Source organism: Myotis brandtii, unplaced genomic scaffold, assembly GCF_000412655.1.
Source record: "Myotis brandtii unplaced genomic scaffold, ASM41265v1 scaffold233, whole genome shotgun sequence".
NCBI lineage: Eukaryota > Metazoa > Chordata > Mammalia > Chiroptera > Vespertilionidae > Myotis > Myotis brandtii.
In genome coordinates, this window is record NW_005358773.1 from 185,722 (window position 1) to 198,304 (window position 12,583).

At 53.5% G+C, this 12,583-nt stretch overlaps 1 protein-coding gene across 1 annotated transcript; it reads right to left on the bottom strand.

The window, feature by feature from the left end:
- Nucleotides 1–5,071: 5,071 nt before the first annotated feature.
- PTX4 (pentraxin 4, long) lies at nucleotides 5,072–12,201 on the bottom strand. Its single transcript, XM_005866550.2, has 4 exons — nucleotides 12,158–12,201; nucleotides 9,239–9,518; nucleotides 7,831–8,452; nucleotides 5,072–6,073 (listed from the first exon to the last, which is right to left on the bottom strand). Exons 2-4 carry the CDS (start codon nucleotides 9,377–9,379, stop codon nucleotides 5,433–5,435), a joined length of 1,404 nt encoding a protein of 467 aa, XP_005866612.1. The 5' UTR covers nucleotides 9,380–9,518; nucleotides 12,158–12,201; the 3' UTR covers nucleotides 5,072–5,432.
- Between the last annotated feature and the right edge of the window lie 382 nt (nucleotides 12,202–12,583).

Genomic DNA, 12,583 nt, shown 5'->3' on the forward strand with positions numbered 1-12,583 from the left:
AAGAAAGAAATTTCCCTATTCCCACGGTGGGGAGGGGAATCAAATAAACCCAAATGGAAGGAACAACTGCTAAGGACTAGGCAGCTCTATTTCGTAGTGTCAGTGTCATGAAAGACAAAGAAAGGCCAAGGACCAGCCCTCCCCCGATGAAAGGAGAGGAAAGAGACAGGGTAACCAAAGGCTGCTCTGTGGCTCTGACATTATTGGGACTTTGGCAAAGATTGGCTGTGCACTGTGGGTTAGGTAGGATTATTACAGCATTGTTCAATCCCTCATGCGGGGTTATATCAGAAAAGCTTGGTCTCAGGAGATGCATACTGAAATATGTAGGAGAATGTGTTGTGATGTAATATCTGCAACTTAATCTCAAATGATTCACAAGGTAATTAATCATGCCATGTAGCTACCCACAGAGAGAGAAAATGTGATAAAATGTTAACACGATGAATCTAGGATAAATATATGTGACATGGCATGTATTCGTCTCACAACTTTATTTAGCTTTGAAAATTTCCAAAATAAAAAAAAAGATTTTTAAAGTTCTTGAAAGGTTAAAGTCGGTGGTGCTTTGGTAGGCTAAATAGCCACCACAGACAGTGATTTTTTTTTAAATTTAATTTATTTAAGGTAAAGGAGTTGGGGGATGGAGAGAACCAAAGGGAAGGGCTACACAGCACTGAGCCAAAGGGCACTGGGTCCAGGGTGGCAGCAAAAACATACTTAGGACAGTGACACAAGGAAGGGCATAGAAGAAGCAACAGGAGAGCCTAGGCGGGGCTGCCTCGGCTCACTGGGAAATCAGAGAAAAGGGGACCTTGGAGAGAGGTTCAGGGGGTTAGCCCAGGATGAGCTGCCACTGCCCATTGCTCCCCTGGTTGCAAGTCTCATGGGGTCCCTTAGAGGTTAGGGGTATGTGCCTGTTGCGGGGGGGCGGGGAAGAGAGGACAGGAAATGGCACTGGTGTGCTCCTTGGAGGGAGAGCACGCACTGGGTCCTTTGTCCTGAACATGTTTATCTCTCTCTTGCAGGTGGAAATTTGAGGGGAGGACTTCATAGAATATTCATCAGCTTTCCAGGTGTGCTTCAGGGTTGTGGTCTCCACTGATTGGTCGGTGCCAGGACAGGGGGTCATTAGTCAATGTAACTGGTCCTGAGGCAGGCAAGGTGTCACTCATCGGGTTTTGCTGCTTTTCTGGGCCTGGAGCTGAAATACAACTGAGGCCTAGATGTTATGTTTAGGGAGGAAAAGGTCAGGGGGTCCAAACCGCCTGATCAGCGATATGAAACATCAGAGGTCCAAACTGCATGACCAGTGATATGCTAGGGGAGGATTGGTTACCCAGGGTGAGGTTCTTGTTTTCCCAGTTTGCCCCTTGCTAGGCATCTGGGGCTTTCTGCCCTGGTGAGTTTCTGTGCCTGGCCCATCGTCCTTGCTCTGCTCATGTCTATCTAACAGTTTTTTAGAGTCTCTGAGGCTGAGAAGATAAAGGAGCCCCTCCTACCACATAATTCAAAATAAAATCAAAACTAAAACCAAAATAAGAGGAAGGAGGCCCAACCGGGTTGTAAATTTCCCCCATGACTATTGGGCAACACTTTTTAGGAAATACTAAAAACAACGTTCTTTCAAAAAAGGTGTTTCCTCCTTAGTATGACCTGCCTTTGCCCCTTCTAGTGATGGTGTCTAGAGTGCTGGCCCCCAATTAGTGTGCGAGGGCACAAAGGCTGGGAAGGGAAGCTGTCGAGTAACACTCCCTCCACGTTCTGCGTGGAGTAGGGTTCGGTATCTGAAAGTGGAGCCGCACAACAAATGAGAGAAAAAGACACGAGATAATTTTGCAATATTGGGGGACCAGGCGGGCAAGTCCCGAAGGACTTCCTCCCTTTGCTCAGGCCTCACCAAGCTTTTATTCATCTGGGATGCACCCATAGCATAGCCCTTAGGCAGGTGACCCCTGGCAACAGACAGACTAGCCCATCAGCAAGGATTTACATAATAATAAATGGGAGAGTAGTTTCAACTACCACTGTCTGGACAAACAGAGGTGGCGCCTAACTCCGACCTTTGCTAGGACTTTCAATGGCTACTAGCTTTTGGGGGGGTCTCTGTCTAAACTCAGCTAGTGAAGACAATGAATGGACTCCGGCAGGAAGCTGGTTCGCACAAGGCCCTGAGCAGCAGGCAGGGTTGGACCTGGTTGGTTGACTGACGTGAGTGGCTGCGTGTGGTTTGTATGAAGGCATCCAGGCGGGCAAAAGAGCTGAGCAGAGCACGGTGTGTGTGTGTGTGTGTGTGTGTGTGTGTGTGTGTGTGTGTGTGTGTGATGAGAACAGTCCCTGGAATGACAGGCTTGTGGGGGAAGCGTGGACCACCGCTGTGGCTAAACAAGGCAGGGCTGGTCCCAAAGGTCGCCCCTGTCAGACAGGTGAGGAGCCTGAACTTGTCCTTCTGCTGGACAAGGGGCCCTTGCAGAGGACAAACGGGCCAGGGTAGGAAAGGCGGGGGAAGGGAACGCCCGGCCTAGGCAGCTTGTCAGGACCCAGCTCCCACCGCAGGAGGAGGGGGGCTGTGGGTCCTCTTGTCCTCCTTACCCAGAACCCAACAAACTCGGGTCAAAGGTGAGATATGATGGAATTAGAGGTGGACGTGGCTCATGCCTCAAAATGCACGTGGACTTTGCTGCTGACCCCAGAGGAATGGTGGATCATGTGAGACCATCAGACTCCTCCGCTCTAAAACCTGGACAGTCTCTCCTTGTCCTGTGGGACAGAGCCCAGACTCCTCAGCTGGACAGGCCAAATGGACTTTGCTGCTGACCCCACAGGAATGGTGGATCATGTGAGACCATCAGACAGACTCCTCCGCTCCAAAACCTGGACAGTCTCTCCTTGTCCCGTGGGACAGAGCCCAGACTCCTCAGCTGGACAGGCCAATCCGTATCAAATTTCCAGCCACCTGAGCTCCCACCAAGCTGTCTCAGCCCCCACTCCAAGCCCTTGCCGAAGCCACTTTGCACTCTTCGACAGCCCCATCCCCACAAAATGTCCCGAATGCACAGTCCGGAGTGAATACCCTCTCCACCAAATTCCCATGGCTTTAGGGTCTTCAGACATGCAGCAAAATGCTGCTGTGAAGGGTGACATTATAAGCCCCCCTCAGCATTATAAGCACCCGAAAGCAGGGGAGGGGTGGGATGTAATGCCCTGTATGATCTTTTAATGCTGCGGACCTTTTGTCCTTCGGGAAATAGTCATCAAATCGCCAGTCATCCCAAAGGAAAGATGTCATCCCGCCCCCCTTAACACCAGACTGGGATGGACTAAGGGCTCCAGAAAAGGCCAGAGGAGATGGGTGTGTCCTGGGACAGTGCAAAGGGAAGCAGAAGCCAGTGACCCAGGGGGCCTTCACGTGGCCACCAGGGGGTTTCCAGTTCTAGATGCCTTCTCTGACCTTGACTCATGAAAGGTGGCATTGGTGGGGGGAGGGCATGGAGTTGAGGGGGGGTTTGGGGGCTCTGGGCTAAGTCAGCTGAAGGCCTGGAATTGCTGGGACCACAAAGAGCTCTGCAGGGATAGGAACCCTGCTAAGGGACCCAAGGGACTAATTTAGGGCACCTCCCCAGGGAGAGGAGGTGCATTTGGGTCTTCTTGGGGGGAATTTCCAATATTATAGGGTTACTTTACAACGCACTGAAACATAAAGTAAACCATGCCTATTCTAATTGTCAAGACTTTTTTTTTTAATGTACAACCAGATTCTACAAAAGAAAAAGTTATGCAAAAGACAGATAACCTCAAAGTGTTGGTAAGGGTGTGGAGAAATGGGAGCCTTCATATATTGCTGGTGGGAATGTCAAATGATAACAGCCACTTTGGAAAACAGTTTGGCAGTTTCTTTAAAAGTTTAGACATGAATTGACCATATAACCCAGCAATTCTATTCCTAGGTATCCACTCAAGATACGTAAAAATACATATCTAGACAAAGACTCATATGAGAATGTGCATAGCAGTTTTATTCACAATAGCCCCAAACTGGAAACAATCCAAATAGCCATCAATTGCTGAATGGATAAGCAAAATTGGCCCAACACAATAGAATGTTATTGAGCCACAGGAAGGAATGAAGCACTGACACATGCACTATAAGACGAATGAACCTGGAGAACGTTTGCTGAGTGAAAGAAGCCAGACTCACCAGGACAACTCCTGCATGATTCCATTTATTTGAAATGTCCACAGATGCAGAAGCATATCAGGGGCTGCCAGAGCTGGGGGGAAGGGGTTGGCTAGAGACAGGAGTGACCACTAATTGGCATGATTTTTTTGGGGGAGGGAGCCACTGAAATATCCTAAAACTGGATTGTGGTGATGATGGCATAATTAGGCAAATTTACTAAATATCTTTGAACTGTACACTTCAAATTAGTGGATTTTATAGTATGTGATTCTACCCCAATACAGTTGCTTTAAAAGCATTTCCCGTCCATCGTGAGTGTTTATTTCTGAATAGACTGTGCTGCTTGCAGGGCCGCTCTCCTGGAGGTTAGGTAACCTCAACAGCCATCACAGGACCTTGAGGGAACCCCCAGGGCTCCCCGTGAATGGGGGGCTGTGGTGTTGGGGTCCAGGCAATGAATTCTCCGGCCCTTTTCATGAGGCTCTGGAACAAGGACCAGCAAAGGGAAACTTCCATAGCCACCTTGAGAGACAGCGATGACAGTCCACAGCTGCCCATGCAGTTTTGGGGAAAACAGTTCTCCCTGGAAGCAGCCTGAATGGGAGCGAGCCCACGGCCCGAGGAGAGGCCTCAACAGCCATCACAGGACCTTGAGGGAACACCTAGGGCTCCCCGTGAATGGGGGGCTGTGGTGTTGGGGGCCAGGCAATGAATTCTCCGGCCCTTTTCATGAGGCTGTGGAACAAGGACCAGCAAAGGGAAACTTCCATAGCCACCTTGAGAGACAGCGATGACAGTCCACAGCTGCCCATGCAGTTTTGGGGAAAACAGTTCTCCCTGGAAGCAGCCTGAATGGGAGCGAGCCCACGGCCCGAGGAGAGGCCCCATGGGAGTCCTGCACTCCCATCGGCCTGGTCTGGCCCTGTTAAAACCACGGCACACCACACAGAGGGCAACAGTAAGGATGCTGCCGCAAGGGAAAGAATGCAATTCTTAGGGACCCTGACTCGTGTCTCTGCCCGCCGCCCTCTCTCCCCCTCCCGGTTCCTTTGTCTCCCCACCCATGGGATGCCCACATTCTATGTTAGGCGCCAGGTGTGCCTGGCCCAATGGCAGCATCCTGCCCCTCGCTCCCCAGCCTGGGTGGGGACCCTCCGTGGAGTGTGCTGGGGTCAGGGATGGCTGAGCACAGCTGGAGACTTGCTCCTCTTGCCAGCCCAGAGCATGACCACAGCTCCCGGGGGGTGATACCTCAGGGACAGAGCTCGAGGCAGGTGCAGTTCACCCTCTGCACAAATCCACCTACCAGGGCGGCATTGGCCAGTGTCAGGATGGCGCCCGGCGGGAGCTCCTTGCCAGTGGCAAGGTGTGAGACTTCCCCGGGGACCAGCGCACGGTCCCAAATGGCTAGGCCAGCCATGCTCCCCACGAAGGCCTCAGAGCCATCAAACCCACCCCCTATGCTGTCTTGCTCCTGGCCCAGCACCAGGGAGCCCCCGGGAGGGATCTCATAGCCCTCCCTGAAGCGGGAGCCGGTGGCCACCAGCCTGCGGTCCACGTGGAGCCAGTACCTGCCCAGGAGGGACGTCCAGATGACGCACACATGGTGCCACTGGCCATCCAGTAGCGGCTGCAGAGGGAGTTCCCTGAAGGCCGGGTCTCCAATCACAAAGTGGATGGAGCCAGGGACCAGCGAGTCGCGGCCGTGCAGCACCAGCTTGTTGTCATTCTCCGCGGTGGCGTAGGAGAGGAGGGTGCCCAGGTGGCCCGAGGCTGTTCGGACCCAGCTGCAGACAGACAGGGCCCGCAGGCCCGCGAGGAAGCCGGGGCGGAGGAAGACCACGTTCTCAGTGGAGGTGTTTGGGAAGACGAGGGCGGGGCCCACGTTGCAGACTGGAAACAGAGGGGGGTGGGGAGAGTCAGCTCCTGCACCACCAGGTCACCCAGAAACACCCAGAAGCTTCCAGAAACACCCAGAAACATACATGCTATGGGCTTTTCCTTTGCACCAGGCAGGTGGGCCTAAGACCCCAGCAGCTGGCTGTCATCAGGCGCTAACTGCGAGGGCTGCGTCTCATTGTCTGACAGGCAGGAACACGGAGAGCCAGGCAGGCATGTGCCTTGCTAGGGAGCAGGCCTGCGCCCACACTCCTCACCACGAGGGAGCCTCTGTATGAGTGTCCTGTGGCTGCTGCAATGATTCTCCATAAACTAAGTGGCTCAAAACAACACAGAGTTTGTACCTCATAGTCCTGGAGGTCAGGTCTCACTGGGCTAGAATCACGGTGTTGGCAGAGCTGGTTCCTTCGGGAGGATCCAGGGACAAGCCCTTTCCTGCCCTTTCCAGCCTCTAGAGATGCCCACATTCATGGCTCATGGCCCTTCCTCCATCTTCAAAGCATATCCCTCTGTCCTCTGCTTCTGTTGCCCGACCCTCCTCTGACCCTGATGCTCCTGCCTCCCTCTATAAGGAACGCTGTGATGACCCTGGGCCCACGCCGTAAGCCAGGATCAGCTCCCATCTCAAAATCACACCTGCACAGTCCTCTTTGCCACATGAGGTGACATATCCACAGGGTCCCAGCATCAGGACATGGACGTCTTTGGGGGCCACCATCCTGCCCACCAGATTCCTGCCAGGTCTGTCTGTCTGTCTTGTAGGGGGGGTGCGGGGGAGAGAGGAGCAGGGTAGCCTCTAGTTGCTGCACCTGGTCTGAGGTTCTGATTGGCAGGCTGGGGGCAGGCTGGAAAAATGATTTCTAGCCCATCATCCCATTGAGTTTGAGGATGGAGCGCCTCCTGTGGCTGGCCTCCAGCTCCTCTCTCCACCTCGGGGGCTCCTGTCATAATCTAGGGCAGTGGTCCTCAACCAGAGGTGACTGCGCCCCAGGGTACATCTAGCAGGGTCTGCACAGCGTTTTGGTTGTCAAATCTACAGCCTCCATTTCCGAGAGGCCAGCGGGTTGATCCTGTCCTATTGGCGAGGCCACCAGCATGCCCGGATGAAGGGAAATCCTGATTCAGAGGAAGGGGCCCCAGAGGCTGCTAAACAAGGCAGCAGGAGCCACCTGGTCAAAAATACAAGTGAAAGATACAGGGGCACTAGTGGGTGGAGGCCGGGGTGCTGCTGAACACCCTGCAATGCCTGGGGCAGCCCCCGCAACGAAGGACCGCCTCGCCCCAAATGTCAGTAGTGCTTCGGCCGAAAAGCCCTCACCTGGGAAATCAGAACTGGCTTTTCAAAGGCCCGGGCCCTCCACGGGCGGGCACAAGCCCCACGAGGCGCCAGCTGAGCCAGGGCCCTGCAGAGGCTCGTGTGGCGATAGTTGGGAACATCGGTGGGATCCCGCCAGCCCTAATGAGGCCAACCTCAGACATGGAGTGGCATGTGCTGACGCCAGGCAGCACCCCATGTGTGCATTCACCCCTCGTGCCCAGGCCAAGGGGTGGCCTGACCTGCTGGGGACCTACAGGCTGGCTGTCACCTGGATGGCCCCTTTCTTCTGGGACGGGGTATGTGGGACGTGAGCCAGTGTTCCCTCCACACAGAACAGGGGAGAGGCTCATTGGAGGGGATCAGAGGCCCAATTGCTTAGTTAGTGAGAGGGAAAGTGGAGGTGGATAAGGGAAGGCAGGCCCATGGTATTTACCTTCTCCCAGTCTCTCAGGGCGCCGTGCCCACTGGCTGTCTGGGCCTGGCGGCTCCCGTGTCCCCTGGAGATGGCCAGCAAAATCCCGAGGTAGGTCCAGGGGCTCAGGCAAAGTTCTGAGCACCTGCCTGCCCTCCTGCAGCTTTGGGGAGCTTTGGCTTGGCAGCGCAGGCCGGGCGGGGGCTGTGGTGCCGGGGCAAGCCACAGGAAGCCACTCCTTGAGAGCATCCAGCCTGGCGCCCTGGCTCTGGACAACGTGCGTCAGGCGAGCCAGCGTGTCCTGCAGGGCTCGCATGTCCAGGGCCAGGCTAGACAGTGCCTCCCTCTGTGCCGCCTGCTCCTTCCTCTCCTGGGTGAGCTGCTGGCTCCTCTCCCTCAGGGCGACACCCAAGGCCAGCAGCCGGGAGTCCACCTTCCGGCTTCTGCGCTGTGTCTTCCGAATCCAGGTCTTGAGGTGGCCCAGGTCGCCCTGCACAGTGGCCTGCGACTGGTTGACGGCCAGAGCCAAGGCCTGGCTCTCCTGGGCCAAGCTCTGGAACCGGGCATCGATGTTGTAGGACAGGTTGTAGTTGCTGGCGATGGCCTGCAGGTGTGTTAGGGTCACCTCCTGGAACCTCCGGAACTGCAGAGGCACACAGCAGCCTTGGGGGCAGGGCCCGGGAGGGCTCCGAACAAACCTTCCCTGCCATGCTTCTGTGGTGCCTACCAATGGCCGGCCAGTCACCATGACCAGCCCCATCCCAGCTGAGTTCAGGGAGGAGGGGGGACCAGCTTAAAGTCACTCGGTAGCACTGTGTTGGGTGAGGGCTTCAGGCCACCAGCCTGGTCCCCCACTCTTCACCCCTGACCCTCGGGGTCCTCCCTGTGAGTGGACGGACACCAGGATGGGCCGAGTGAACTGCTTATGCGGGTCAAAGTGGGGAGCACTTGAGGCAGGCCTGGTCCATGCAGGGCGGGGAACTGGCTACAGACCCACATGAGAGTATCTGCTCCACGATGGACTGATGGGCCAAAGACCTCACCCGCATGCCCAGTGCTGCTACCTCATCCACTCCCCTGCCCCGTCTTTCCCCCTCCCCCTTGCACAGATCCAGCGGCCTGGATGCACCCCTGGGGGCTTCCTACCCGCTCCCAGCCTCTGACTCCCACCCAGCCCTTATGTGTCTGCAGAACCCTTACTTGTCCGCAGAACCCGGCCTGGGAAACCTTTCTGCTGGTTTCCAGGGATCGGTGAAAATAACATCAGTTGCTAAAAAGAACTACAAACTCCACGCCTGTGTCCACAGAGCGCCAAGGCTCACTACTCCATTTCTGTAACGGCTGTCCTTCCGTTGCCAATTAAAAAAAAAAACACAAAAAACAAAAAAACAAAAAACAAAACCACCTGCCCTGCATGGTGGGTGTTTACCTGTTCCTCCAGTCTGCGGAGCCTCTCGAAAAACGGTTTTCTTTGCCCCGTAGGGCCGGCTTCCTGCGACAAAGCTCCATGCAGGTATACGGGCACAAAAATAAGCAAGAAAGACAGGGTCATCCTTCCGGGGCAGCCCATTCTGAGAAGAGCAGCGGGAGTTGCCACCAACCTGTAGGATGCTGCTGCCTGCCTTGTGCTCCTGCCTCAGCCTCTGCTGCCTCCAGCTCTCGGTGGAGAAATTTTCCTTTTTTGACTCTGGCTGGGAGTCAGGTACTTCCTGCCACCAAATGAAAGGCATTTGCCTCCCAGCCCACGGGCTCGGGAGAGTCAGAGGTTCCCAAGGAGACAAGCTTAAAACAGATGCAGTTTCTTCGGAAAATAATTCTACGGGGTGAAAGCCCTGGTCCGGCTGGCTCGGCGGCGGCCAGGGGTGATTGCTTTAGCAGGAGCCCAGGGACTCATGTTCCCAGCAAGAGGAAGTTGAAGCAGGACAGAGAACCTGGCTGGGGCCAGGGGATCCTTGGATCCAAGTCTGTAGTGGGGCCCAGCACCACACCATGCACAGAGCATCCTGTGAGGACATCTCTCCCTCGAGTAAGACAAAGGACATGGGAGTGGGAGCCACCGTAATTTATTTTGGGAACAGGTTGTGTAGTGGGCTGAATGGTGACCCCCAAAATGTAGGTCCAAGTCTTAACTTCTATACTTGTGAATGGGACTTTATTTGGAAAACGGTCTTTGCAGAAGTACGTAGTCCCCCGTATCTGTCGCCCTGGTTACTCTCTCCTGCTGACTGTGAAAGCTTAGCCAAGCATCACCAGACACTTGGAAACCTCTGAAAAGAGTGACAGAAATCTGCCCAAACAGTAAAGGAACCCAGGAGACAATGCAGAGGGCCAAGGAAAAGCTCAAGAAGGTTCTAATCAATACCCTTAGAAAAGTAAGAAAAGCTTTGTGTCCACAAGGCAAGTAATGGATGCTACAAAAAATGGAATCAGAAAGGAAGCTGCTCTTGAAAGGAAAAACTATGATGCCCAGCTAGCGTGGCTCAGGGGTTGAGCGTGACCTATGAACCAGGTCTCAGTTCGATTCCCAGTCAGGGCACATGCCCGGGTTGTGGGCTTGATCCCTCGTGTGGGGCTTGCAGGAGGCAACCAATCAATGATTCTCTCTCTTCATTGATGTTTCTATCTCTCTCTCTCTCTGAAATCAATAAAAATAAATATTAAAAAATAAAGTAAAAACTATGATACCTCCCCCCCAACACTCACACACACACAGCTGAAAGGCAAAGTTAAAGCAATTGCTCAGAAAGTACAGCTCCTCTCACCAAGTGCCAGAAAACCCAGGACAAGGAGATCTGAAAAGTGTCCAGAGAGAAAACTGGTCACATGGGAAGGATCGAGACTTTCCCCAGAGACCTGCTGGCCATCTCAGCAGCAGGGCTGGCTGCCAAAGACAGAGGAGCAAACCTTCACATTTCTGAGTGAAAATGGTTTTCAAATTTTAAAGTTGTGCGCCCACCTCAAGTGTAAATTGACCCTGAGAAAAGAATAAAGGCATTTTCTTCAGATATGTAAAGGCTTAAGAAATTGATCTTCTGTACACTGTTTTGTGAGAAGTTACTGAATCATAGGAAAACAGAGGAATAGAAGATGATTGCAGTCGCTGTAGGAAGTGGAGATCGAGGGCTCTAATCCATAAGTGGACTGGGAGGAATTTCCAGAGCGACTCAAGATGTCACCATCCTCACTCCTCCCTCCCTGTAACCCCCCACATCCAATCCATCATTTCTTTTCCGCAGAAATATCCCAGGTCAGCCAGTTTTCACCACCTGGCCCCCACCAGCCACCCCGCTGGCGCCCTGCATCCCCTGCCGTCCATTCTCCCAATTGCACCCAGAGTGGACATTTTAAAATGAGACCGCCGTTAGTCACTCATTTTCTTCCCCGCTTACTTTTTCGAATCACTATTTGCCATTTGGTGTATTGCTCATGTCCTTTATTTTCTCACTTGATATGCGAGAAGGAACTTTATCTGCTTCGTTCTCTTACCTGGAAGAGTTGCCACCCCGCTGGCGCCCTGCATCCCCTACCGTCCATTCTCCCAATTGCACTGCCTTTAGTCACTCATTTTCTTCCCTGATTACTTTTTCGGATCACTATTTGCCATTTGGTGTATTGCTCATGTCCTTTATTTTCTCACTTGATATGCGAGAAGGAACTTTATCTGCTTCGTTCTCTTACCTGGAAGAGTGCTTGCTGCACGCATTTAATTAATGTATGTTGGATGAATAACTGTTTCTCAGATTTTTCCACAAGGACATACAATCAGTGATTTTCAACCAGTGTGCCGCAAGAATTTTTAAAACATGCAATACCTGACCATTTAGTCGGGGCACTGACCTTTTACCCCTTAGACCAGTGGTTCTCAACCTTGGCTGCACATTAGAATCACCTGGGAATCTTTAAAATCCTGATTTTTGGGCCTCATTCCAGAGGATGAGGCCCAGAAATCAGGATTTTGAAACAACCGGTGTGCCGCAAGAATTTTTAAAACATGCAATACCTGACCATTTAGTCGGGGCACTGATCTCATTTCCCTTAGATTGTCAAATAAAACAAATGGCAACAGCCAACACAATAGCATCCGGTGTGAAAGGATCAAAATTATACCTATTTTTGTCAGATCGGCAAGTAATGTATTTTTTGGTGTGCTGCAAATTTTAGTGATTAGTTGATGTGTACCACGAGATGAAAGAGGTTGAAAATCACTGGTCTGGGCTGAAATGGCAGGTTCTTGTGAAGTCTTCCCGGATCACTCCCGCAGGCTGCCAGGACGGAAGGTACCCTGCCTGCGCTGTGCATTATGGCAGCTACTGCCTACAGGTGTGGCTGGTGCGACCAAGGAACTGACCTGCTCCTTTGGTTTGATTTCAGCTAATGTTCATAGCCACCTGTGGCTGGTGGTCACATGCTGAACGTGCGGCTCCTATGCCAGGACCCGGACTCACACCGCTACAGTCATGCATCCCCACACCATCCCCGTTGTCACTGCTTCCCTGTCTGCAGTGCGTTTTCCTATCACGGTCGCATCCTGGAGCGCAGGGCCTGGCCTCGGGGACGGCCGGTGCTCCATGGAGCCGGTGTGGAGCGCGCACGCGTGGCGCCCGGGAGAGAACTGGCCTCCGGAGTTGAGCGCGGGCTGGAGATGACTCCGGGTAACGAGCACACGGAGGCAGAAGAAGGGCGCCCCCTCGCGCACTGCGGAACCATGCACCGAGCCAGGTCGGGGCGCGCGGCCCCACCCACAGGGTGACACCTCCCCCCTGCCGCCCCCTTC

Bases quoted from the DNA above. Each gene is read 5' to 3' on its own strand.
- PTX4 (XM_005866550.2), bottom strand. From the start codon at position 9,379: ATGGGCTGCCCCGGAAGGATGACCCTGTCTTTCTTGCTTATTTTTGTG. The intron at 8,453-9,238 runs GTAAACACCCAC...GTGCCTCTGCAG, and splicing joins TCCGCAGACTGGAGGAACAG to TTCCGGAGGTTCCAGGAGGT. The intron at 6,074-7,830 runs GTAAATACCATG...CTCTGTTTCCAG, and splicing joins CCCTGAGAGACTGGGAGAAG to TCTGCAACGTGGGCCCCGCC.